We start from the raw sequence: 23717 nt of genomic DNA on the forward strand, positions 1-23717 counted from the left end.
GATGCTCACCGGGATCTATTCTCCTTTTCTCAGAGAGCCTGCCTTTGCTTGGGGCAGCTGGGATCACTAGGTCCCCCAGGCTCCCCTCCAGTTAGAGAGGTACGGAGGCTCTGGCTTCGGAGATGACAGTGGGTCCCCAACAGTGCTCAGTAAATGCACGCTGAATGCAGGACTGTGGGCCGGCTCTGGGCTCAGAGTTGGCACTCAGGAAATACGCATCGTCTGACTGGACCCAGGAAGCAAAAGACCCCCACAGCTGCCCTTGCCTTGGAAATACTTTTATTGGTTCTGAGAGAACAGGGCTGTGGCGAGCTGGGACGGGCACAGAGCGAAGGAGGGCGGCGGCGAGATGCTTTGCCCCGGGGCGGACATGCTGTGTGGGGGCTGCTGGCGGGCTCCCTGGACCGCCCCGCCAGCAGCAGCTGGGTCCATGGCACTTGGCACCCGGCGTCACCTCTGCCGGCTTGGCACGGTGGCCTCCTCGGCGGCGGGCGCCCCCCCTTTCCAGTTGCAGGAGTTGTGAGTCTTTCACAGTGCGGAGGGGTGGGGATCCGGGGTGGGCACCTCCCCGGGGTGCAGGCAGGCCCCGTCCGCCAGTCCATCCTGGGCTCTTGGCGGCTGCGGCGGGGTGAGGCGCGCTCCGGCTCCTCTTCTCCCACCGGGGAGCTTGGCAGTCCTGGAGGGGCCCTTGCGGCCTCAGCGGGACATCATCCGGACAAACTCTGAGAGGGCACGGGACCAGGTGGGGAGAAAACAGCAGAGTCAGGCCCAGCTCAGGCTGCCCCTTCCAAGTCTTCTCCGGATCTGAGCCCCCGCCCCCCACCATCACCACTGCCCCGCTGGGCCCCTCCAGCCGTTCGGCTTCTTCCAATCCGTCTCGTGCACAGCAGCTGGCAGGGGCCTGTCTTATCTACCTGGCCCCCCTGAAACCTCTCAGGGCTCCCTGTGAGAAAATGTCCAATATCCTGTTGCTGGCCTCAAGGCCCTCCGTGCTGTGGCCCCAGCTGATGTCTCTCTCTCACAGTTCATTCCCCCCAACCCCCCCACCCCTGCCCCCCACTCCAACCACGCCCATCTCCGTGTCTGGGCGGCTGGCACACTCACTCTCCCTCCACCTCTCAGCTTGCCTACAACCTGTCTCTTCTCGCTCCTTTTCCTTTTAACGAAACTTGATTATTTGGAACAGTTTTAGGTTCCCAGCAAAATGAGGCAGAAAGTGAGTTCCCATTCACAGGGGGCGTGCCCCACCCACCGGCAGCCTCCCCTACCATCACCGCCCTGCACCAGAGAGGGACGTGTGTCACAATCAATGAACTGACACGGATGTGTCATTACCCAGAGGCCACGGTAACACTCAGCTTCCCCCTCGATGCTGTCCATTCTGTGGGCTGGGGCAAATGCGTAAGGATGCGTATCCGCCACGACGGGGTCCTACAGAACAGCCTCACAGCCCTAAAACTCCTCTGTGCTCCCCCAGCTCAGCCCTCCCTCCCCCTAAACCCCTGGCAACCACTGATCTTTTCATCGTCTCCATAGTTCTGTCTTTTCGCGAATGTCATACAGTTGGAATCGCGCACGATGTAGCCCTTTCAGATTGGCTTCTTTCACTTAGCGATACGCACTTAAGATTTCTCCGTGTCTTTTCATGGTCTGAGGGCTCATTTCTTTTTAGTGTGAATAATACTCCACTGTCACGGTTTATTAGCCACTCGCCAGCTGAAGGACACCTTGGTTACTTCCAGGTTTTGGCAACTGTAAATACAGCTGCTATAAACATCCGTGTGCAGGTTTCCGTGTGGACGTAAGTTTCAGTTCATTTGGGTGAATATCCCTTCCTTCTTTTTCACCTGGTTGGTCCTACTCGTCCCTTAGGGTTCTACTGATTTATAGCCCCCTCCAGGAAGCCTTCCTTAATCCCCCCACCAGCTTGGCACAGATGCCCCCTCTGTGCCCCATAGCTTGCTGTATTTCCCCCAAAACAGCATGCACTATACTGTTGGCTTCTGTTTTCCTTGCTGGTCTTGGGCTCCTCGAGGTGGATCTCGGCATATGGTAGGTGTACGATACAAGCTAGAAGAATAAACAGGGGATGCTAGGCTTGTACAGAAGGGCCATTGTCTGTGTGGGGGAGGGAAACCAGGACACAGGGTGACCTGGAATTTTCAGATCTGGTGGCAGCAAAGCCTCCTTTCCATGTAGCCACACTCTCTTCGAACTTGAAGTCTACGTGCTCCTCAAGAAAGACCTCCCAACCTTTGTGTTCTGGATACACCCACACTCCGGCACATGCTTATCTTGACTTTCTGCTCAGAATGCCAGTTCCTGGAGTAGAGAGTCAATGTTTTACCATATTTTTGCCCTGCATCCCACAGTTGTCCTGAATGGCGTCACGCAGTGTGACGTAGGTGGTGGCTGAGATCCCAGACCTGGCATGAGATCCAGCTCTGCGTCTTAATAGTGATGATCTCAAGCAAGTCGTGTGACTTCTCTGAGCCTCAGAGTCCTCCTCTGCATCATGAGGCAATAAGAGTGCGATCCAGAGAGTTGTTGTGAGAATAAAATAGGATAATATATGGAAGTGTACTTAGTACAGTGACTGGTATGTAACGTGTATACAAGAAATGATAACTATTGGGGTTATTACTGATTTATTAAAAAAAAACACTTTTACTAAGCATTAACTATGTGCCAGGTCCTGAATTATGAGGAAATACGGATATAAAATGTCCAGAAGTTCTGTCAAGAGGAGATACAGCTAGCACTTGAGGGACAGTGTGAAGAGCGAGAGTGAGCCTGAGGTGTTATAAAAGCCCAGGAAAGAGGAATTCAGCCTGGAACCAGTGAGGAAGTACCAGAGGAAGACCCACTGCTGGGTCTTGAGGGGTTAAGAGAATTTAGTCCAGGCGAAGAACAGAATAAAAAGCATCCTGACCAAAAGGACAGAGCATTCAAACGAGAGCTTGGCAGGATCATGGACCACAAGTACTGGGGTTTGGCTTTAAGGTGGAGAGTGAGTGAAGGAACAGCAGGATCTGCAACTGGGGAGGTGAGCCGTGGGCCAATCTCAGGCGGCCTGAGTGTCAGACTGATGAACAGGGTGGTCCGAAAGTAGCTAGCATGAATGGAAGCAGGAGTAAGTGGACAGATAAATGGGTAGAGATGGATGGGGTCAGTAGACACAAGGATGGATGGATCGATCAATTGCTTGATCGATGAGAAGATGGATGTAGATGGGGAAATGACTACAGATAAATCAACAGAAGTGTGGGTTAGAGGCACAGATAGATGGATGGAGATACGTGAATGTATGAACAGAGACACAGAAGTATAGATGTATGGACAGACATATGTACCTGGGTGAGTGGATACCTGGAAGAATGTACGGAAGAATGAACAGATGCATAGACAGATCTATAAATGCATGAATAAATGGTAATATGATAATTGTTTAGAGACAGATGAGTGGATAGACACCTGGACACATGAAGAGATGGATGAATGAGCATACGGAGAGAGAGATTTGGCAAGATGGACCAATGGATGGGGGTAGGAATGAATGGGAAGGTGGATTACAGGGATTCATGGATGGAGGAGTGAGCATGGGTAGGAGCATGGACAGTTGGAATCATGATGGATACATAGCTGGGAGTCTCCATGGATCATCACTACTGCCTTGGCTTCTCTTCCATATTCAAGCCCCACCTACCTTCAAAGTCTACTCGTCCATCCCCATTGAGGTCCACATCTCGGATAATTTCCTCTATGTCTCGGTGTCCCACCTGATGACCCAGGAGTTTCCTCATGGCCTCTCGCAACTCACTGGTGCTTATCTCCCCATCACCATTGGTATCAAACTAGAGAGGGCAGAGAGGAGAGGGGAATAGCTACAACATGGGAAATGTAGAATCAGATCCCAATGTTGGGCTCCTTTTCCAGCCTCATTGTCCCCACCTTCCCCAAAGACCCTTCTCTGTCCAAGCTCCTTCCCCTAGAATGTGATCCAGGGCTTGGATTTCTCTTGAAGTAACCACGCTGGGGTTGGAATTCTAATAACCCCTGCACCCTTGCCTGTCCAGTGCCCATTGCTCACCTCTCGGAAAGCGTCTCGCAGTTCCTTCACTCCAATCATATCTGCTGTTTCTGCCAGGAGTTTAGGTCCCATTAGTTCTACGAAGTCATCAAAATCCACATGGCCACCCACTGGAGACAGAGGAAAGGGCTAGGTTATCCACCCAACCACTCCCCATGTCTAGGCAATGGAAGGCACTGTGAACCCCTCCTTGACCTATCTAGTGCCAAGACCAGGGTACAACCAAAGGCCAAATGAGGACAGAGAGGTGACCATGGACAGGTGGTCTGTCAAAGAATGGCTCAGGGGAGTGGCCAGGGTTAGGCCAAGGAAGCCAGTCAGGAGGTGGACAGAGGTAGATACGGATGAAAGAAACAAACACTGGGGTAGAGAGACGGGCAAAGAATTTCAGAGACAGAGAGGCAAAGACACACAAACAGAAAGGCAGAGAAAAGAGAAGTTAGGAGCACCTGGCCCACTTGTCCCAAGCTTTACTCTTGCTGTGCCAATGGAAAGTCAACTCCAAGAACCCCCAAGCAGGTAGGAGTGCTGGAGAACTGACTCCACCCCCCCCCCCCCCCCCCCGCCCGCCACAACATCTTTCAGCCAGTGACTTAATACCTGGCTGGGAGGTGAGGGCCCTAAGTTCAGGCCCTGCCGCACAGACTCCGGGAGCTGCCTAGCAAATGAGACTCGCACTCGCCGTGCTGGCCGGCTTGAGAGTCCGCTCCCCGTGGCCTCCTCTCTTCATGGTCTCACCTCCCTGCTCCCTCCTGACGCTTCCCTTCACCTTCACATAAACTGCTCGCACTCAAACCCTTGCTTCTGGGAGAACCCACACTGAGACAGAGAGCAATACAGGAGAATAATAGAGGAATAATACGCCTTCTGCTCAACAATCCCTGTGTGCCGCCCACGTGCGGGACTGTTTGGCAGATATTCCCTCACAGACTTCCTGTGCTCCTCTCATTTGACAGTTTACACCTGAGAAAAGAGGCTCAGCGAGGCAAGTGGCTACCTTCAAAGCCCAGAAGAGACGGGCCCAGAACCGAGCCATGGGCCCATGTGACTGCAGAGGATAGGGATGGCGGGGATGGGAAGGGAAGGAGATGCACCGTGGAGGGACTCACGGTTCATGTTGATCTGCTGGGACAGCTCAATGAGCTCCATCTCGGTGGGCATGTAGCCCATGGTCCGCATGCAATTGCCCAGGTCCCGACAGTTGATGTAGCCGTCCTTGTCCTTGTCAAATTCTCGGAAGGCCTCTCGGAGCTCTGAGGAAAAGAATAAAAATGGGTGTGGTTGAATGAAAGAAGAAAAGTGGGACCAGCAGAGCCTCGGGGCAGAGGTGGCCTGAGCGCCCACCAGCCCGGACAGCCAGGCCCTGGAGCCGCTGGGACTGCCCTACTCTGACCCCTGGCCCCATAGAGAGTGCCCAGCCCTGGATCAGGCCACATCCCCAGGAGGCCAAGGTGTCTCTGCCTCTCTTCCCAGCAATCTCCCTTCCCTCACCTTTCTGGACTGCTGAGCAACCCTTTCGCCTTAGGGGCTGGGTCTTACCTTCAATCTCCTCTGGCCGCAGTGATCTGTCCTGAAACAAAAGAACACGTTCTGTTAAGAGCTGTGAGGTGCCTGGACATCACAAAATGCCCAACCTGGGGACCATCCAAGCGACAGCAACCACTGGGTGGGGAGAATGCCTGGACCATGTCTTTGAGGGAGAAAGGTACAGCCCCACATCTCCCACAGACACAGGAGATACCCAGGGACCCCAGAGCCCCATCTGCATCTCCATTCCAGACACAAGAATGTTGTCAGGGAACAGAGTTGGTCTGGAGGCAAAAACCTGTAAATAAAGCAGGGTGGGCGGGTTGTTGTGGTCACAAAAGAGAGAAAGTCTGCAAGATAACGGGAGAAGGGCTGGAGGGACAGAAATCTGCGACCAGACAGGATGCCCAAGGAGGAGGACGAGGAGGAAGAGGAGCCACGGGTGTGGAGGCGGAATTAGGGCTGTGCCCTGCTTCTTGGGCATGGCCCACCTTCTCCAACCTGACCCCCATCCTACACCTTGTCCCGTACTGGGACACAGCATAGGACCCTGGGGGCTGCCAGGGCCGGTGGCTGCCGCCGGGGTCCAAAGCACACATCTCCAGCTTCGAGCCTTGCCTAGGTCTCCTTGGGGACTCCAGGAAGCCCTGGGTCTAGGCATCTGAACAGATGGCAGAGAAGTCTCCAAAGAGCAGGCCCGGAGGATGCCCAGGGTAGGCTCTGGCTGGTGAGGTACCAGCTACCCCAGGCCTTCCCAGGAGGCAGGCAGACTAGCACGAGATGCATGCCTACCAGCAGGACCTGTTCCATAGGTTCCAAAACTGGTGCCCAGGGCTCATCCGTCCCACGTGTCACAACTCTATGACTTTGGGTGGGAGGAACGTGGGGCAGGGTGTGCCCGGCTGAGGAAGCACATGCCAGCTGGGGGCACACTTATCATGAACAAAGACACGCAGGCAGGCCCTGGGCAAGCCTGAGGCATCTCAGCTGTGCATGCAGGCAGACCTTGACCTTGACCCAACAGGGTCAAGGCAGGCAAGAGACAACTTCTGCCCACCCACTGTAAACTGGCCCCAGAGCAAGAGATGCCAGCTCAGGAAACTCTCAGAATCTTCTAGAAGAGGGCCACTGAGGGACGCCTGGGTGGCTAGGTCAGTTAAGCGTCTGCCTTTGGCTCCGGTCATGATCCCAGGGTCCTGGGATCAAGTCCTGCATCAGGCTCCTTGCTCAGTAGGGAGCCTGCTTCTCCCTCTGCCTGCTGCTCCCCTGCTTGTTCTCTCCCTCTCTGACAAGTAAATAAAAAAATTTTAAAAGGTGGGGGCTGATGAGCAACATCTTGGGTGGCCAAAAAGGATGGTTTTTGCAATGCCCCATGCTCCCAGCAAGTGAAGTGAGCAAGTAGACAAGTGTATGCGTGCACACACCCTAGGACAAGTCATCAGACCTGAGTCCTTTCCCACCCTTCAAGCCTCAAGCCACCTCCCACCTCTCTAAGACCTGGCTCTGCAGGACTGGAGAAGAACAGGTGCTGCTGACCCCCACTGCAGCCCCCTCCCCTTCTTGCATAGCCGGGGCCAGGGAGCAGGAAAGCCTTGCTCCGTGTGCCTCTGGCAGAGCTGTTCCGGTGGAGTCTGGGCGGCTGGCCCTTGGATCGCCCACTCCCCTGGTGGAGCAGTGGGGGTATGCGGAGTAGAGCTGGGGATGCCCATCAGTGTGACAGGGAAACCATGAGCACCATTCCCAGGGGTCAGATGGGAAGAGAGCACATGCACACTCCTTTCTCCCCAGCATCTGCAGTCTGGGAGGAGAGGTTGACCTCTGGAGTCAAACACAAGTTCAAAGCCCAGATCTGATCCTTCCTAGCTGTGAGGCCTTGGGCAGGTCACTTGAGCTCTCTGAGCCACAGTCTCATCTGTAAAATAGGTTAATGCCAGGAGCCATGTCACAGGGCCTTTGAGAGCATCCCATGAGACAAGATATGTAAAGCGTTTCACATGTGGCATTCAGTAAGTGGAACCTGCAAATGTTTGTGTCTGTAACAACAGCATTATTACCCTCCTCCCTGTGACTGTTCAGACATCTGGAAGAGGCTGCCCGGACATAGTAGCCGCATGTGGCTATTGGGATTGGAACCAGAAATGAACAATTCACTCAAATTGCACTAGCCCCGTATCAAGTACTCAACAGCCATGTGTACCTGGTGGCTACTGTATTGGGCAGCACAGATCATAGACTGTTTCCCCCACTGTAGGAAGTTCTCCTGGACAGGGCTGTGTACTCAGTACTGCTGTTAAGAGAACAGGAAGCCTTGGAATCAGACTCCCCGGAGTCAGACCACCCACTAATTGTTATCTTGAGCGTGTTTGCCTCTCCAACTCATTTGCCTCATCTGTAAAATGGGGATGATAATAGGACTTACCTCTCGGAGTTGCTCTGAACCTTACAAGAGGCGATGCAAAGCTCTTAGCACAGAGCCTCACACAGAGTATGTGCTCAAAAAAAACAAGCAAGCAAGAAAACAGAGAATGTCACCTGTTCTTTACTTCTTGCCAGTGGACGTGGACTCACCAGTGCTTTGTAACCATGGGTGGGAAATTTTTGGTGGGGGGTCAGGTTCGCAAGTTGAGGGCTTGGGAACTATCCATGAGGGGACATGCTTTGTTGCCGACAGAGCCCCTCTTCTTCCCAGCACCTCTTCGTGCCCTCTGAAGCCAAGCTCAGTGCGGCTCCACGGGGGCCAACTTACGTACAGGCTGCCTGTTCTCAGCGAAGCCCTTGCGCAGGAAAATGCAGGCAGGGCCCAGCAGGTTGTGCATGACAGCGCAGTTCTGGGCCAGCATCAGGAGCGGTCCCGGGAGTTCGCTGCTGGCTGCAAGCCCCTCCTCACTCGTCTGCACCACCACGTAGCTGCTCTTCTCCTCCTGGCGCATCTTCAGCCAGCACCCACCGAGCAAATACAAAAGAGAGGCAGGGATCACCACCCTGTCCCACTGGCCCTCCTGGCCTCAGCCTGGCTTCGGGTCCTAGAAGGCGCTCTCCTCAGGAGGAGACCCTTGAGAGTCAAACAGCGGGATTCGGAGAGCTCTCAGGATACACACGGGAGGCAGGAGTCAAATGGGTTCAACAGATGGAGTCTCATCCTTGACTGCCACAGATGCTCCAGGGAGAGCTGGGGGTGACCCCCGCTGTGTGGCACATGGGCACACACATGCTCACGACACATTCACACGCACAGGACCACACACTCACATGCACGTGGAAGCTTACAGAGAGAAGGGGGTGCAGGGGGGCTTCTGCTCTAGCCAATGGGAAGTGCTCACTCAGAGACTAATGAGTACCGGCCTTGGCCGAGATGCTCTTAAATGGATTTGCTGCCCTGCCCCCGCTGGACCCCACTGGAAGACAGTGAGGACAGTCCGCGCTGGGACCACGCAGAGCAGGCTCAGGTAGGCTGCTGGACTGACAGGCGCCAACACAGGGCCCTCGCTGAAGGAACCAAGCAGGCAGGGGAAAAGGGAAGCCTGGGGCAAAATGGAGGCTGGCAGCGCTATTTAACTCAGTCCAATGTTTCCTTCTGATTTAAAGCACTGGCTGGGCCACGCAAAGCCCATCTGTAGGTCACATTCTTCCCAGTTTGCAGCCTCAAGACTAGACACTGTCTGCCCCCAGCAGCTCTCCTTCTTCCCCCTCCCGTCTGTCTCTGGCTCTCCGCCCAGCTTGCCAGACCTCCAGAGGCTGAGGCAGGGGCCCTCTCTGCTTACCGAATATAGCTGTGCTCCCAGCCCTGGCCCTCCCCTCCTCCTCTGTGATGGTTCCCATGCAGCTATAAAAAGTCAGCACTGCCCACAGACCGTCCCCTTAGGACAACTGCAGCATCCAGACATAACATTCTATTCCACGCTGGCCTCCCCAGGATGCCCAAGGCCCCCCAGCATCTAGGACAGGGCACTCTGCCTTCAGTCCTGAGCTTGGATACCTCCCTTCAGTGTGAGGATTTGGAGGCAAACCTTCCCAAGAAGAAACAGAGCAGCTAAACCTCGAAGGGCTATCTTTGTCCTTGAGCCCCAGAGCTGCAGACCCTACCCTTCCGTCCTGCTGCCAGGATCCTCCAGCTCACAGAAGGTCATGCCCAGGAGAAGATCCTGTGACCGAGGGCGTGTCCTGTCCTCCCAGGCTGAGAAGAAGAACCAACTCCCCGCCAGCTTACCTCGTCCTCCCCCTCCACTTGTGCCTCTTCTCCTCAAAGACCCATACTTTGGGACTACAGACTAGACTCCCTTCCAATTTCCTAAGCCTCTTCTAGGCCTAGAGAGAGAGGAGTGGTATCCTGGTTCAGACCCTAGGTGAAGGTCCTCAGTGCAAAGCCCAAGTTCGATGAATGCAATAAGGGTGGGTCTTCAGTGGTTTCAGAACCTGAGAGAGGTCAGAGGGACCAAGGGCCATTCTGGTTTGATGTCTAGAAGAGTTCGGAGCCTCGGTGACACTTGCACAGGCTTCCAGGACCCAGACTGGAGCGAGGGCAGAACCAGAGAGACTTTTCCAACCAGGAGGCTGGCTACGAGGGAGTAGAGAGCGGCTGGACCCCAAGAGGCAATCTCCCGAGATGTGTGTAGAGAATCAGCCTTTTCGCTTCTGGCTGAGTCTCGCACACTTGGCTCAGAGCGAGCACAAGGCAGGAGGGAGGAGGCAGCAAGCAGCATAGAACTCCGAGAGGCCACTTAGTACACTGGCTTTGGTCTCCAACAGTCTTGGGGACAAATTCTGGCTCTGCCGCTTGCTTGCCATGTGACCTTGGACAGGTAACTTCTCTGTGCTCTAGTTTCCTTCCCTGCCCAGCGGGGAACGTGGCCACTTGCGGGATTCTTGTGAGAAATAAGTGAGCTACTGCATAGTGCCTGGAGCGTGGTTAGAGCCGAACGCATGGAGTTGCCATGGGAATGACAATGACGGCGATGACGATGGTGGAGATGCAACACGAGAGATGCTGGGAGCCAGAAGGCATTTACTGCCGGCTCCAGAGGAAGTGGGAGAATATCTGCCAATCAGGGAAGAACTGAGAAGAGATGGAGAAGAGCGTGTTCCCACGAAGGAGGCAGCAGTGGTGGCTGGGGAATTTCCACTGCGTCTCTTGATCATAATACCGCCTGGCACCAACTTGCCCGGGGAGGCTGCTGTTCTTCCCTGGCCAGTGATGGCCCCTGACAGCCTGGTCCTGCACTGTACAGAGCCCACAGCAGGCCGCCTCTCCCCGTTCCTGGCTCCCCGGTTACCACACTCAGAAGCCAAGTGGGCAGCAGCCCACAGGCTGACAGTGTCTCCTGGCACCGAAGTGACATCTCCCGAGTGTAGCGTGGCAACAAGAGGGGTCAGCTGGCCTCGTGACCCAACAGCTTTCTAACAATGCAAGCCGGCCAGGAGAAGACAGGTCAGAGCTCTCGCTCCCAAAGGTGTTCAAGGACCGGTTAAATGAGTAAGGGCTTGGCAAAGTGGGAGAGGGAATCGCTGCGGTGAGTGGGAATCCAGACGACCTGTAAGGTCAGAGGCAGGAATCTATGAAAAACACTTCTGACAGCAGGAAAGAGAGAGGCAGCCCCTTAGGGAGGTTAAAATGCAAATCAAATACCAGCTATGGATTCACACGGACTAGCATTTCAACACTCTCAACCCCGCATCCACTGGGCTGTGTGGCCTTAGGAAAGCTCTTAAGTCCAGTTCCTTTCTGTATGAAATAGCCAAGAGAACTACTTGGTGGGAAAGAGCAAATGAGCTCAGAGACGCTGGGTGTGTTGGAGCTGTCCAGAAGAAAGCAATTATTACTGTCACAAACAAACACAACATTGAGTGCAATGTGCTTTATTGTCTTTTACCTTATTCCACCAACTTAAACAAAACCTCTCCTATTTTCCTTTTTCCCTCCACCCCTTCTCCGAACACCCAGAGTGGAAAAATTAGGATCATGATGTCGGTAACACTAGCTGCCATTTACTGAGGACTCCGTTCCTGGCACTGTGCACAGCACTTTATTTGCTGCCACCCCCTTAGGAGGTAAATAATAGTATTCCCACCTGGTGGTTGGGGGAACTGAGGCCCAGAGAGGTCAAGTAACTTGCCCAAGGTCACACAGCTGGAAAGGAAGGATCTGAGAAGTGCAGTTCTTAAGCACTCTGTGGGGTACGGGGGAGATGGGCGGGGTGGGGCAAAGGGACGCTGCCTGTTCTAAGTTCACCTCTTTAAGCTCTGGACAGAAATCCAGGGGAAACGCTTTCCCCCTGTGGTCCTCTAGACTAATTCAGGTCAGTTCCTGCTTCTCTGCAACAGCATGGAGGCCACCTGTGGTGCCAAAGGCTCCCCTAAGATGACAGATGATGTGGGTTGTATGCACAGAAGAAGCAGTCAATCCTCGGAAGGATCCAAGGGACCCGTGAAGATTAAAGAGAATTTGATGTGAGCGGCTTAGCTAAACGAGGAAGACGATGAGCAGAAAAGCCCGGAATGTCCTAAATTAAGAGGACTATCGAACCGACCCAGGAGGTGGTACAGGGTTAGGGGCAGAGATGCCATTATTTAACCTGAGACCCTGGGTAAGTCACTTTACCCCAGTGGTAATCAAATTCCTTGACTGGAAAACAACAGAACGAGAGGAAAACATTGCTATCTTTCCTTCTTCCTTTAAATAATATCCATGAGTTTCTTCTCCAGCTTGACTACAGAGGGCTAGAAACACAGGCAGAGCCTACTTGAAGCAAAACCCGATAGATGTAAGCCGAGCTTTGCATAAAAAATGTTTTGGAGGTGGTAATTTGCTTTCCAAAAGGAATTCTTGCAAAAGCATATTATCCTGGTGTATAAGCAATAATTCCACATCAAAAAGCGACTTACAGACACCTTTGCTCGACATCCTATTTCTCAGTGAAAACAATCCGGGGTTCTGAACCAGCCTGGTCCTAGTTGAGATCCTCTAACTGGATTCAGGAATTACTGAGGGTAGCAGGATATATCCCAGTAGCAATGGGATCTACTTCAAAACCCACAAGTCAGAAGGCTTAGAGACCACCAGAGAGAAGACCAGAGACTCTCCAAGAGATGAATGACACCCCCCACCCCCGCCGCCGCCGCCACTGGGAAGGAGTGGCAGCAGGGTCAAAAGCCCAGATCAACTGTCTTCCTTTCCAGCAGCCCCAAGGGGGCCCATCCACTCACATTCTATGGACCTGTGCTTGTCATTTTATGGCACAGGAACTACCTGGTTTCTTTCCTAAATTGTGTGCTAATTCCCAAACACAGCCCCCCATGTAGCTCTAAGTCCCAACTTAAGCTCAGAGCCTGAGACACAGAAAACCGGGGGGATTGGAGGGGATCTGGAGGTGGGAACAGGGACACAGCTCTCGACAAAATCCATAGAAAGGATAGCAAGCTTCAGATGCCCACCCCCTCCGTCCCCAACTCTGGGACAGCTGGCAAGATGCCCCCCTTCCCCTGCCCCTGTCTTGGGAACTCCAGAAACATACCTTCCTTGAGAGATTTCTCAGTGGAGACTTGACACAGTTGCCCATCCTAAGCTGAGGCAGCCCCTCTCAGGATCCCCCGGTCCATGAAGGAGGCTCCTGGGGACTAAGAGACCTTAGTCCCTGTCACGGCCAACCCCAGCCTCTCTCTGCCTGCGCAGCTCTTCCTCCTGGCCCGTTCTGAGCCCTCTCTCTTGCGCGCGTGCTCTCTTACTCGTCTGCCTGCTCCTGCTGATTTTTTTTTTTTTTTTTTTTTTTTTGGTGGATTGTGTGTGTGTTTGTGTATCTGGGTTTAACTTTCTGGACACTTTCTTAAGGAGATGAAGGCAGGAGGGGAAGAGTGCAGGGCACAGAGAAAATAGCCTGGGGAGCTGATGGCAGAGGGCAGCAAGCTGGGGAAGGCTGCCGGATCATCTACATCAGATTAGAGCTCAGTCCTCTCTCTGGTTCATTTCCCTTCCCTCAGCCCCTCCTCTCCTGCTGCCAAATCTGCAGGGAGATTGGTACAGGGAGGGGGGCCCAGAATGGCAGCTGCAGCTGGGAATGAGGCCAGCAGACCCAGAAGGGGAAGCATGCTAGTTTGGGCCACCAAAGCCAGGTTGCCTCCCAGCTCCCAGCCTTGTGTGCGCATACACACACACACACACACACACACACACACACACTGCACACAAACATGCACAAGCAAGCACTCAGGGACAGACACACATCCTAACTGCCCCCTGGCAATGGCAGCTGGAGTGAGAGCAGGCAGTTCCAGTTGAGGGCCTGAAGATCTTGTGACATCCCCATCACGCTCCATTTTTCACACTTGCTTCGTCACTGAAATGGGGTGAGGCTCCGGGCTGGAAGCACAAGCTGAGCCAACAGCGGCGAGCAGATCCTTCTCCCTTTGCTACTGGGGTTCTCTCCAACCCAAGAGAAACCAAAAGATGGCGATGAGGGGGCCTGACGGAGGTCGTGCTAGTGTGACGGAGGGCTGCGGACCTTCAAACCATCCTCTGCCTAATCCTGAGCGAGGATCTTTCAAGGCTTCCCTGGGCCGCAAAGCTGAGAGGCCGCCCTTTGCAAAGTGGTCTTCAAGGTCCCACGACTGGAACTTTTTTGGTGAGTGGTTCTTCCTCGTCCCTCTGGGTTCCAGGTCTGATGAGAACTCATCTTCAGCCTCAGGTGTCACACCCAAGACCTACAGCTGAAACCAGATGACCCAAGAGCTGAGGTGTCCGTTTCCCGGCCGCCAGCTTCTCCCAGCAGGGGGCGCCAGAGAGGGCATGGGAAGCCGAATTCTCCCCTCCCCTGATGGAACGGTCCTCGCACGCAGCGCTGAAAGAGTTTCAGTATGGAGAGGCTGCTTTTCCATGGACTTTTTGTCCAGCTTCGGTGCCTGGTCAGAAGCTCCATTAGGGGAGTGGGTGGACGCTGCCCAGAAGGTGCCACAGGCTCCCCGCTCCCAGAGAGCCGTGGGAGGAAGTCCCTGGATAGCTCTTGACGTCTGTGCTGCTGCTGACGATGGAACGGTTTCATCAGGGGAGTTACTCAGCAGCCTTGTTTGGACCAAACCTCGAGAGGAGGTGCGAGAAGGAGGGGCAGCCCCTGAGGACAGAGGGAGGAGCCTGGGGCAGTGTTGAGGCCCAAAGGGCAGGAAAGACACTGGGGAGATGAAACTGAAGAGTGAGCAGCTAACATAAGTGCCTTCTACAAAGATGTGTTCCTCCACCTCCACAAGGGAGCATGAACCAGACTCTCTGCGGGGCCCTGGGATCAGAGTCATGAGACTCAGGGGCGTGAGAAGGGATAGCAGGCCTGGGGTTGAATCCTGGCTCTGCCGCCAGCTTCTGACTTCTCATATTCCAGAGCTTCTGTTTCCTTGCCTGGAAAAGGGGGTTTCCCCTTATCTTGCTTATAAAGCAAATGTGGGCATGTACCGGGCGCACGATAAATACTCATGAGTAATTCTTAAAATGGAAGAAAGAAGTATCGTTTGTCCAGTTATATGGGCCAGGCACTGTGCCTGGCTCCAGGAATGCTGTGGGGAGCAAGATACGCATGGCCCCGGCTTTCAGGGGGCTTACATTCCAGCAGGCAGGCAAGAGCTGTTAAGGAGTTATGGATGAACTTGCTGAATCACGCTTCAGGTAAATGCTATGGAGGTGGAAGGAAACACAAAACCTCCAAGAATGAGAGACAGAAGAACGTGACTTAGTCTGTAGGGGATCAGAAAAGACTTGGAGGTCAAGCCTAGGAAACCAGCCATCTACAGACTCTTGACAAGCTGGGACTCACCAGGGACCCCTGAGGGAAGTCGGGTTAGGTTCCAGGTACAAACCCAATTCATATTAACTACCTGGGAAGACATATGGAAAGGCAGCACAGCGTCAAGTGGAGAGTCTCAGTGCCAGCGGCAGGTGACTCTGATTTAATAGCTGCAGGTGAACTCTGGACATGGGGACTGGTTAGTGCTCTGGGTTATTCCAATCTGCAGCCAGTGCTGAGGACCACAGACACAGATGCTAAGAGCCTGCAATGCAGGGGCAGACAGACCTGGGTTCAAATATTGCCCTGCTGTCTAGCAAGCTCTATGACCTTGAGGACTTGTGAATCTCTCTGTGCCTCAGTTTCTTTATTAAATGGGTACACTAATAACCCTTCCCTCCTAGGGCTGTTGTGAGGAGTTAATGAGATAATACACACAAAGGGCTTGGGCACAGTGCCAGCCACCTAGAAGGTGCCCCTTTCAGCCCAGCATTGGTCTTAAAGGGCCAGCTGCTCCCACCTCTCCGTACTCAGCTGAACACCCACTCCGTCAGACCTGGTGACTCCTGCCCCCTGCAGGCCAGCCCCAATCACAGCACCCACTTGCCGACCTTGGAATATGCCTGTCCTTGGAAGCAGGAGACAGGAGACAGCAAAACCAGAACCCCGTGGAAAAGTCATGCACTTTGAATACATCCCACCCTTCTTTACAGGAAAGGATGCTGACCCTAGCTTGAGGCTGAAGGCAGCAAGGGACTCAGGGATTCAAACTCGGAGCTTCCCTTAAACTGGGCAGGTCAGGCCAAGGTGGTCCTGAGTGACAGGGATAACTGCGATCTGGAGGAAACAGGTGGCTTGACCTTTAACAGGCCTTTTTTAAAAGGGCTGAATGGTAGGGGCTTCTCTAAGGAACAAAGCACATCACATAGCCCCACCTTCCCGTCACTCTTCAATGTGGCAGGAGCCCCTGGGCCTCCGGAAGCCTACACTTCCAGTTCTGGAATGGAATAATAAGATCAGAGGGATGAGAAGGATAAACCCGGTGCTGCTTATTCCTGATTAGGAGGGAGGCTGGCCTCCAGCCCTGATCCATTCTATCACCGGTCTTCAAACTTAGATGATGCCCAGGGTGAACACAGTCAGGGAAAGCCGTGTCGTAACCTGAGAGGTGCTTTGTGGATGCCTCTGACAAATAGGAAACACTCTCAGGTGACTTCCCACCCAACCGGTTCTTTAGAGATCACAGTCCTGTCATTTACTTACTGTGTGGCCTTTAGACAAGCCACTTCCTTGTCAAGACAAGCTCTTGACACTGTCTCCTCATCTCTAACATGGAGGGTGAGAATGTCAACCTTCATGCGTGGCCGAGAAGATACTCGGGCAATTGTTCAATGAGCTCTCGTCTGAGGTCTCAAGCACCCTTTTTGCTTCCCCCACACAACCAGAGGCGAACGCAGCTGTCCTGAAGGACTGTCCTGGAGGACTCTTTCCCCTTCCCCAAGCTCCAGGGGAAAGGCAAAAGGGGCTTCTCACCCAAGTAGGGAGAGACTTGGCAAGGAAAGAGTGAATAATATACACAGCCCTCATCCTAAGAACACAGGCTTAGTATGATAGAATCTATTAGGACCAAACTCATGGTCTTTCTCCCTCATCTAAGCTATAGGAACTAAGACATCTCTGCAGACCAGAGGTTAGAGATACTCGTCATTCATTCACCTATTAGATAAATGTGATCTTGTTATGTGCAAAGCAGTTTAGGAACTGGGCTAGTCTATTCAAATTGGGAGAGATGTCTCTAGAGCTAGAAAAAGGGGAAGGATGGGACAGAGATGTGGGTTTTATACACATATGCCTCTTCTACAGGGGCTGTTTCTTCTCTAGCTTAGAGTAAGCAGCAGAAAAACTGCTCTTAAAATAGTTTTACAAGTCCCAATGCCAAGAGTTGCCCCAAATCATGCCTATTCTGAGTTAAGGTCTGATGCCACATCTCTCTAGGCTGCTAAGTGACATGTCCTTAGCTGGCCACGCAGAGGGTACTAGAGACGGTCTCTTGTCATTCAGCTCCTTCCTTTAATGGCCTTTCTCGCCTGGCTCAGAGACAGCTTTCAAAGTAACTTACACAGGTCCACATTCAGACAGTCACTCTATTAATAATATTAATGAAGGCTGCCCTTTTTTCCAGAACCCACTGGACCCAGACCATTTGACATAGTTAATCTTGTGTGACCCTCATCAATAGCTCTGCAAGGTAGTTTTTGTCAATCTCATTTCTGGATGAACAAACCCAGACCAGAAAAAGAGAGAGAGGGAACAGGCCCAAGGTCACAGCAATGGGAAAGGACAGCACGGGGATTGGAACCTACAGCTCTACCTTCTCCCAAGCTACCATGGCTTCAACTCAAAACCACACCATCTGCCTGCAGGCAGTAAGGGTGTTCTGGGAGGTCACTGAAAAGATCTTAATTCCTGTTCCCCCTAATATGGGAGTCTATCTTGGTCCCTTCAGTGTCACTTTGAGCCCCAGCTCTCCCCGACCCTATTACAAATGGAAAGAAAGAGGTCCTGGACAGCACTTGGTAGTTAATCAACAATAACAATGACAACAACAATAATAACTAATATTGATGGAGCCCTTGCTCTGGACCATGCACTGCCCAAAATCTGTATATACCTCCATGTCCCATTTAATTCCCCTAAAACCCAGGGAGGTACTATGATTTTCCCTATTTTGCAAATAAAGAAACAGAAGCTTAATGAGGTTAAGCAATTCACTTAAGATTTAAAAAAAAAAAAAAAAAGAACTTGGGAGACATGAGAAATAGACCTCCCCAGGACTATGTTTTGCCTTAAACAGATTCTATCTGATGGTTTCCGTATTTCTGATCCCATGTCCCTTCTCTTGGTCCTGGCCCAGTCTCTAAGAACAGAAATCTCAATGCAGAGAAGGGAAGGAAAGAAGAATTCCCTTCTGTCTCAGGAGACCAGAGACTCTGACCCAAAAGTCTCAGGCTGGGTTCTGTTGTCATTGCTGTTCAACCAGATGCCTTAGAGCTGACAGCAGGAAGCCCAAACCCAACGTGCTGAGCTTTACAGAAAAAGTCTGCGGCTCCAAAGACCAGAGCTTCCAGAGGGAGGTGGTAAATATTTGATGGGACCTTCCAGCTCTTCCTGACTCAGGTGACCCTGGTGACATTTCAGAACACTGGACTGGAGGACAGTCTTCATTAATGACTAAGAAAGCAGAAGGAGGAAGAAAACCAGGTAGCTGAAATGAACTGAGCTCACAAAGGGCCCAGGAAAGCAAATTCTGTTAAGACTAGAAAAAGAAGAGCCTCTTTTTCTAGGAAGAAGTCATGTTAGCAACAAAATGAATAACCAGAAAGTGAGTGATTCTGAGCGAGTGACTCCCCACTTACAAACTGCTAGACTCTAAGCTCCCAATAGCCAGAAGCCCAGCTGTCTTGCTCGCTGGTGTCTCCCTCATGTCCCACAAATGCCTGGGCAAAGTAGGTGCCCCCAAATATCTGATACACGTTTGACCAGATGTCACCAATTCCACAACCCAGACCCGCTCCACAGACCCCTGCCCAGACACCTGATGCCTCCTACCTCGTACATAAGCCACCCCCGGGAACTTCCAGCATGACCCGTCGCTGCGCTAACGCCCAAAGCTCTACCTCCACATCTCTACTCTGGAGAACGGCTTCCAGTTTACTCCACTAACGAGGGCTCCCCACAGCAACAAAGCCGCACACCGCTGCCCTGTCACACCGCACAGCAGCCCCGCGCAACCCGAATCCACGTGCAGCTCCTTCATGTCAGACCTCCACCGGCCTCTGCCGTCACGGAGTAGTATTTTGAAAAGGGATGTGCAGATCTGAAGCAGAACACACATGGCCTCCTTGGAATCCTGACCCCGCATGGCAAGCCAGGAGCTTTAAACGGCTTCTCTACACTACATCTTAGCACAGAAATGCTCAGGGTCCCCTCTTCCTCCACACACCATGCAAACTCTGCCATCAGACCTCTGCATTACTCCCTCCTTGGCTGCTGCAGAACGGCCTTAACGCTATGCCAATGAGTCTGAATTAATTATGGGCTCAGAACTAGAGGCAACCCTGGCTTTGCTCAGGAGTTCACAGGTTCCTTTCTGCAAACCTCCCTCCCCAGCAGCACACCCCCAAGGGGATTAGACCTGGATGAGAGGACAGAAGCTCAGCTTTCCAGGACCCTGAGAGAAAGGCCTAGAGGAAAGAGAATAGCCACTTAGTGACTTTTCTGACCCTAGAATGCATATTGACTCAGGCAAGGCTGTTATTATTCCACGTCCTGCGACCCGACACCTGCCCAACCACCATCCTAGTGACATCTCTGGAGTGACAACCTCCTTAAAACACCCCTGAAGTACCGATTTGAGCCACAGCTCTGTGTAGCCCTTCCTTGCCTACCCAGACATCTCTCTTTTCTCATATTTTTGAGTCTCCATCTAGCTCTCCTAACTTTTCCCAGATCTCTGGGGCCACCACAGCCCATGACCAGCGTCCCTCATCCCCAAGCAAGGCTGCGTGCCCTGAGGTAGCCATTCTTATACCCCAGACTCCAAACCCCTTGCTCCTTTGGGTCGCTCACTGGCAGTCTTGACAAGAGACCAGAGAAGTGAATTTGGCGCCACCTGCTCCTAGCGCCCCTGCTGACCCCTGCAAGTCTCCGGACGGTTTGCAGCGGTCGTTCCCTTCCAAGACTGGCCTGTTCTGACGGGAGGAGGGCGGCGAGGCGCTGGTGCCTCGCCCAGAAGAGGCCCGGAGCGTGGACAGCGCACAGGGTGCTGAATCAGGCACGGGGGAGGAGGAGTGCCGGCCAGGGCGCAGGGCTGCGGAACGACTACAGGGAGCGTGACCGGGGGCCGCGGGCAGCGGGAGGAGGGCTGTGGGCGCGCAGCCGTGCCAGGGTCCCGAGCGCCTTTCCCGGGAGCGCGGGCGGGAGGCGCGGCCCTTACCTGGCCGAAGGCGGAGCTGAGCATGGGGCGCAGCTGGTGGAGGAACGGGTCTGCCTCGGACGCGGCGGCTGGAGCGGAGTCCCCGCGACCCGGGGCTCGCAGCGAGCCCCGGAGGCCAAGCGCCGGGGACAGCCCCCGTTCCTCCCCATCCCGCCCGCGGGCAGGCGGCAGCGGCGACGGCGGCGAAGGTCGGGACGCCGCGGCCGGCAGCGCCTCCCGGGGCCTGCAGTGCGCCTGGGGGAGCCCGCGCCTGCTCCCCCGCGCGCCCTCCTCTCGCGGCGCCGGCCGGCACAGGGGCCTCCGTGAACTGGGGTCCCCGGACGGCGGCGGCGTGCCCGGGCCGGTGCTGGGCAGCCGGCGGCCAGGCAGCCCTGGCTCCCGGGCAGGGCCGTGGCGGGGAACCCGCATGCCCCCGCTCGCCGCCTTCAGCAGCGACGTCTTGGACTCGCTTTTGGCGATGTGCGAGCTCATCGCGGCGGGGCCCGCGCTCGCATGGCCCGGCGGGGGCGGCGCGGTGCGGCGCGGCGCGGGGCCCCCGGCGGGCAGAGAGCGGGGCGCCCGGCGGGAGCCAAGCCCGAAGACGCGCTGGAGGCGGGCGCCGTCCCCCGGCCGCTTAAATGCGGCCCCGTCGCCGCCGCCCATGTGACAGCGCAGCCTCTACGCCCGGAGCCCCGAGCTTCCCGGCGGCCGGCGGTGCGGATCTGGGGGGGCCGCCGGCTGTCTCCGGAGAGCCCACCCCCGGCTCCTCGGCGGCCCAGGTACCGCTGCGCCCCGCCCCTTTCCCCGCCCCGTGCTCGAGGAGCCCCGCTTCCGGGCGGCCCCTGGCGGCGGAGGGGGCACTGCGGCGCCGCGCCGGGAGCGCTAGGGAAGGGGCTTGGCAAATGACCCCGAAGATGCCCGGACCTTGGTGGCCAGCAGTGCCCCTTAACACGCCGGGGAGACTCCCACAGTGACCCGGAGCCGCCGGAATCTCCAGAAATGCGGGCGGGGTGCACTCCCCAGGGGGTACAAGTTTGGCAAGGAGGAGGTGCGGTAAACTGGCGACCTAAGGAGGAGGAAGGCACTCTATGACGGCACTACGTGCAGACACCGAAGCCAGGATGGCATGGAAGGACACTGCTGGAAGGAGTGTCTAGGGGGTACTTCACCCACTTCAGCACCGTGGAGTGCGACCAGGATGACCCTGGTACATCAGCCAGAGAATTCTGTTTTCAAAACAGAAGAGAAGCCAGGTGGCATCTGTATAACCTGGACTTTGCAGGGCCTGGTGATCACCGAGTTTCAGGTAGGACCCATTTGTTGCCCCTCCAGCTGTTGTCCCCCCACCCCTGCGCACCCCACCTCCTCCGCCTTCTAGATGTTAGAAAAAAACCCTGCTCGCAGTGGGTAGCCAGGGAGCCACACGGGCCTAGTCTGAAACTCAGATCCTCGCTCTGCCACTTACCATCTTGGGTAAGTGTCACCAACCTCTCTGAACCTTGTTTTTCTCTTCTCTGAGATGCAGGTAACAACCCTAACCAACTCCTCGGTAACATCCAATGACACTATGCACGTAAAAGGCCTGGCCCAGGACTTGAAACAGAGTACACAGGGAGTTGGTTAGTTCCCTTCCCTCTGCACCTCATGAGGCCCCATCTGCCACTCTTGTCTAGTAATGGGATACTTGAGATTTGATGGGGGGTGGGGGGTGAATTTCCCAGGCTCTCCCTGTTCTGGCCTCTGGTCCTGATGCCATCCATGCATGAGAATCGGGCAAATCTGGTCACCGCTTGGCCTCAAAAGGACAGATGGACACATTGCCAATATGCTACACTTCGACCGTGCCAAGGGTGTCCACTGCCTGTTCCTTTTACATCTCCATATGCAAGGAATTAAGAACAACAAACAAAATGGGCCAGAAAAGCAACTGCCAGAGGCCAAAGTGAACAAGAGAAGTGTGGCAAATCTTTCCCAGCTCACCCAGAACGGACCGAACTGCCGAATCAAAGCCACTCGGGTTCCTGAGGCACACACTAAGGCAGGCTGGAGTGCAGCAGCCGAGAAGCCCCACTGCAACATCCGCTCCAGTAGGAAGACTGTAGAGGGCCCACCCTGTCAGAGTTTGGGGTCAATGTCTTACCTGTTCCAGCCCTCAGAATGATAATCTGTGTTCAGTCAGCAAGTGCACATTCTGTATAAATGCCAGGAGAGAAAATACCTTATCAGACTCCCTCAGGAGCTGACTGGAGGCAGTGGGCAGAAGGGTATTCCAAGTCCATGCTGTGCCACTCTTAGTTGTCTTTCTGAAATTCCCTAAGTATCCTTTTTTTTTTTAAAGATTTTATTAATTATTTATTTGACAGAGAGAGACTCAGTGAGGGAGGGAACATAGGCAGGGGGAGAGGGAGAGGGAGAAGCAAGTTCCCCGATGAGCCGGGAGCCCGATGTGGGGCTCGATCCCAGGACCCTGGGATCTCGACCTAAGCGGAAGGCAGATGCTTAATGACTGAGCCACTCAGGCGCCCCCCCCCCCCCCCCGAGTATTCTTGACCTCTGTCACCAAGCAATTTCTGGAAAATGTGAGGAACCCGGTTGCATCACCTATGATATTAAATAAAAGCAATCAAGATAATGTTCGTAGAACAAATGGATGAAACACTTGTACTCAGATCCTGGATCATCCTGGATATATGCCAAGATCCCATTTCATTTGCAAAATGGACTAATTTGTTCATTCACTTAAGGATTTCTAGAACCAGGCACCACATTAGACACCTGGGACAGAAAGATTCATCCGTTCACTCAGTGAACACTTGAGTGCTTGTTATTTGCCAGGCACTGTTCTAGGGACCACAGACGTGGTGAGAGAGTCTCTCTCCTCAGTGACAAAGAACAACTACATAAATGCGTGGGAAATCAATGCTGACAAGCTGGTGGCGTTCAGTGCCATAGAGAGAAATAAAGCAGGTAAGACAGGAGGGCATAATGCAGGGTGATTAGGGAGGACCTCTCTGGGGACAGGACATCTGAACAGGGACCACAGAGGAGTAAGGAACAAGCCATGCATGCATCCAGGGGAAGAGCTTCCCTGGCAGAGGGGAGATGGTTCCTAAACCCCAAGGAGAAAACAGCTTGGCATATTCAAGGAGAAGCAAAGAGACAAATGGGGTTGGAGTGAGCAAGGGGGAGAGTGGTACAGATGAAATCAGAGGGGAAGCAGGGGCCAGACAGCCGACGGCTTTGGGTTTTTTCTAAGTGTGAAGGGAAGCTGCTAGTGGGTTTGTGGTAGAGGAGGGGCGCAGGGTTGTTTACATTGTTAAGAGATCATTGGTTGCTTTGCAGCAGGTCCTCTGTTGGACAGCAGTGT

General features: G+C 54.0%; 1 protein-coding gene across 3 annotated transcripts; it reads right to left on the reverse strand.

The window, feature by feature from the left end:
- Positions 1 to 262: 262 nt before the first annotated feature.
- On the reverse strand, positions 263 to 21083 carry CABP1 (calcium binding protein 1). 3 transcript variants are annotated; one of them, XM_046025409.1, is made up of 7 exons: positions 20372 to 21083; positions 8368 to 8547; positions 5630 to 5660; positions 5200 to 5343; positions 4091 to 4200; positions 3707 to 3854; positions 263 to 722 (listed from the first exon to the last, which is right to left on the reverse strand). In XM_046025409.1, the coding sequence occupies exons 1-7, from the start codon at positions 21011 to 21013 to the stop codon at positions 697 to 699; spliced, it is 1281 nt and encodes a 426-aa protein (XP_045881365.1). In that variant the 5' UTR covers positions 21014 to 21083; the 3' UTR covers positions 263 to 696. The 3 variants fall into 3 exon arrangements, with proteins under 3 accessions (XP_045881365.1, XP_045881367.1, XP_045881366.1); XM_046025411.1 differs by lacking the exon at positions 20372 to 21083 and adding an exon at positions 13126 to 17810; XM_046025410.1 differs by lacking the exon at positions 8368 to 8547 and having other exon boundaries at positions 20372 to 21081.
- Between the last annotated feature and the right edge of the window lie 2634 nt (positions 21084 to 23717).

This window comes from Meles meles, chromosome 12 (genome assembly GCF_922984935.1).
Source record: "Meles meles chromosome 12, mMelMel3.1 paternal haplotype, whole genome shotgun sequence".
Lineage (NCBI taxonomy): Eukaryota > Metazoa > Chordata > Mammalia > Carnivora > Mustelidae > Meles > Meles meles.

Coding starts and splice junctions, on each gene's coding strand:
- CABP1 (XM_046025409.1), bottom strand. CDS start 21,013: ATGGGCGGCGGCGACGGGGCCGCATTTAAGCGGCCGGGGGACGGCGCC. Junction 4,201..5,199: donor CCAGCAGATCAACATGAACC/GTGAGTCCCTCC, acceptor CTCTGTCTCCAG/TGGGTGGCCATGTGGATTTT. Junction 3,855..4,090: donor TGCGAGACGCTTTCCGAGAG/GTGAGCAATGGG, acceptor TGCCCTCTCTAG/TTTGATACCAATGGTGATGG.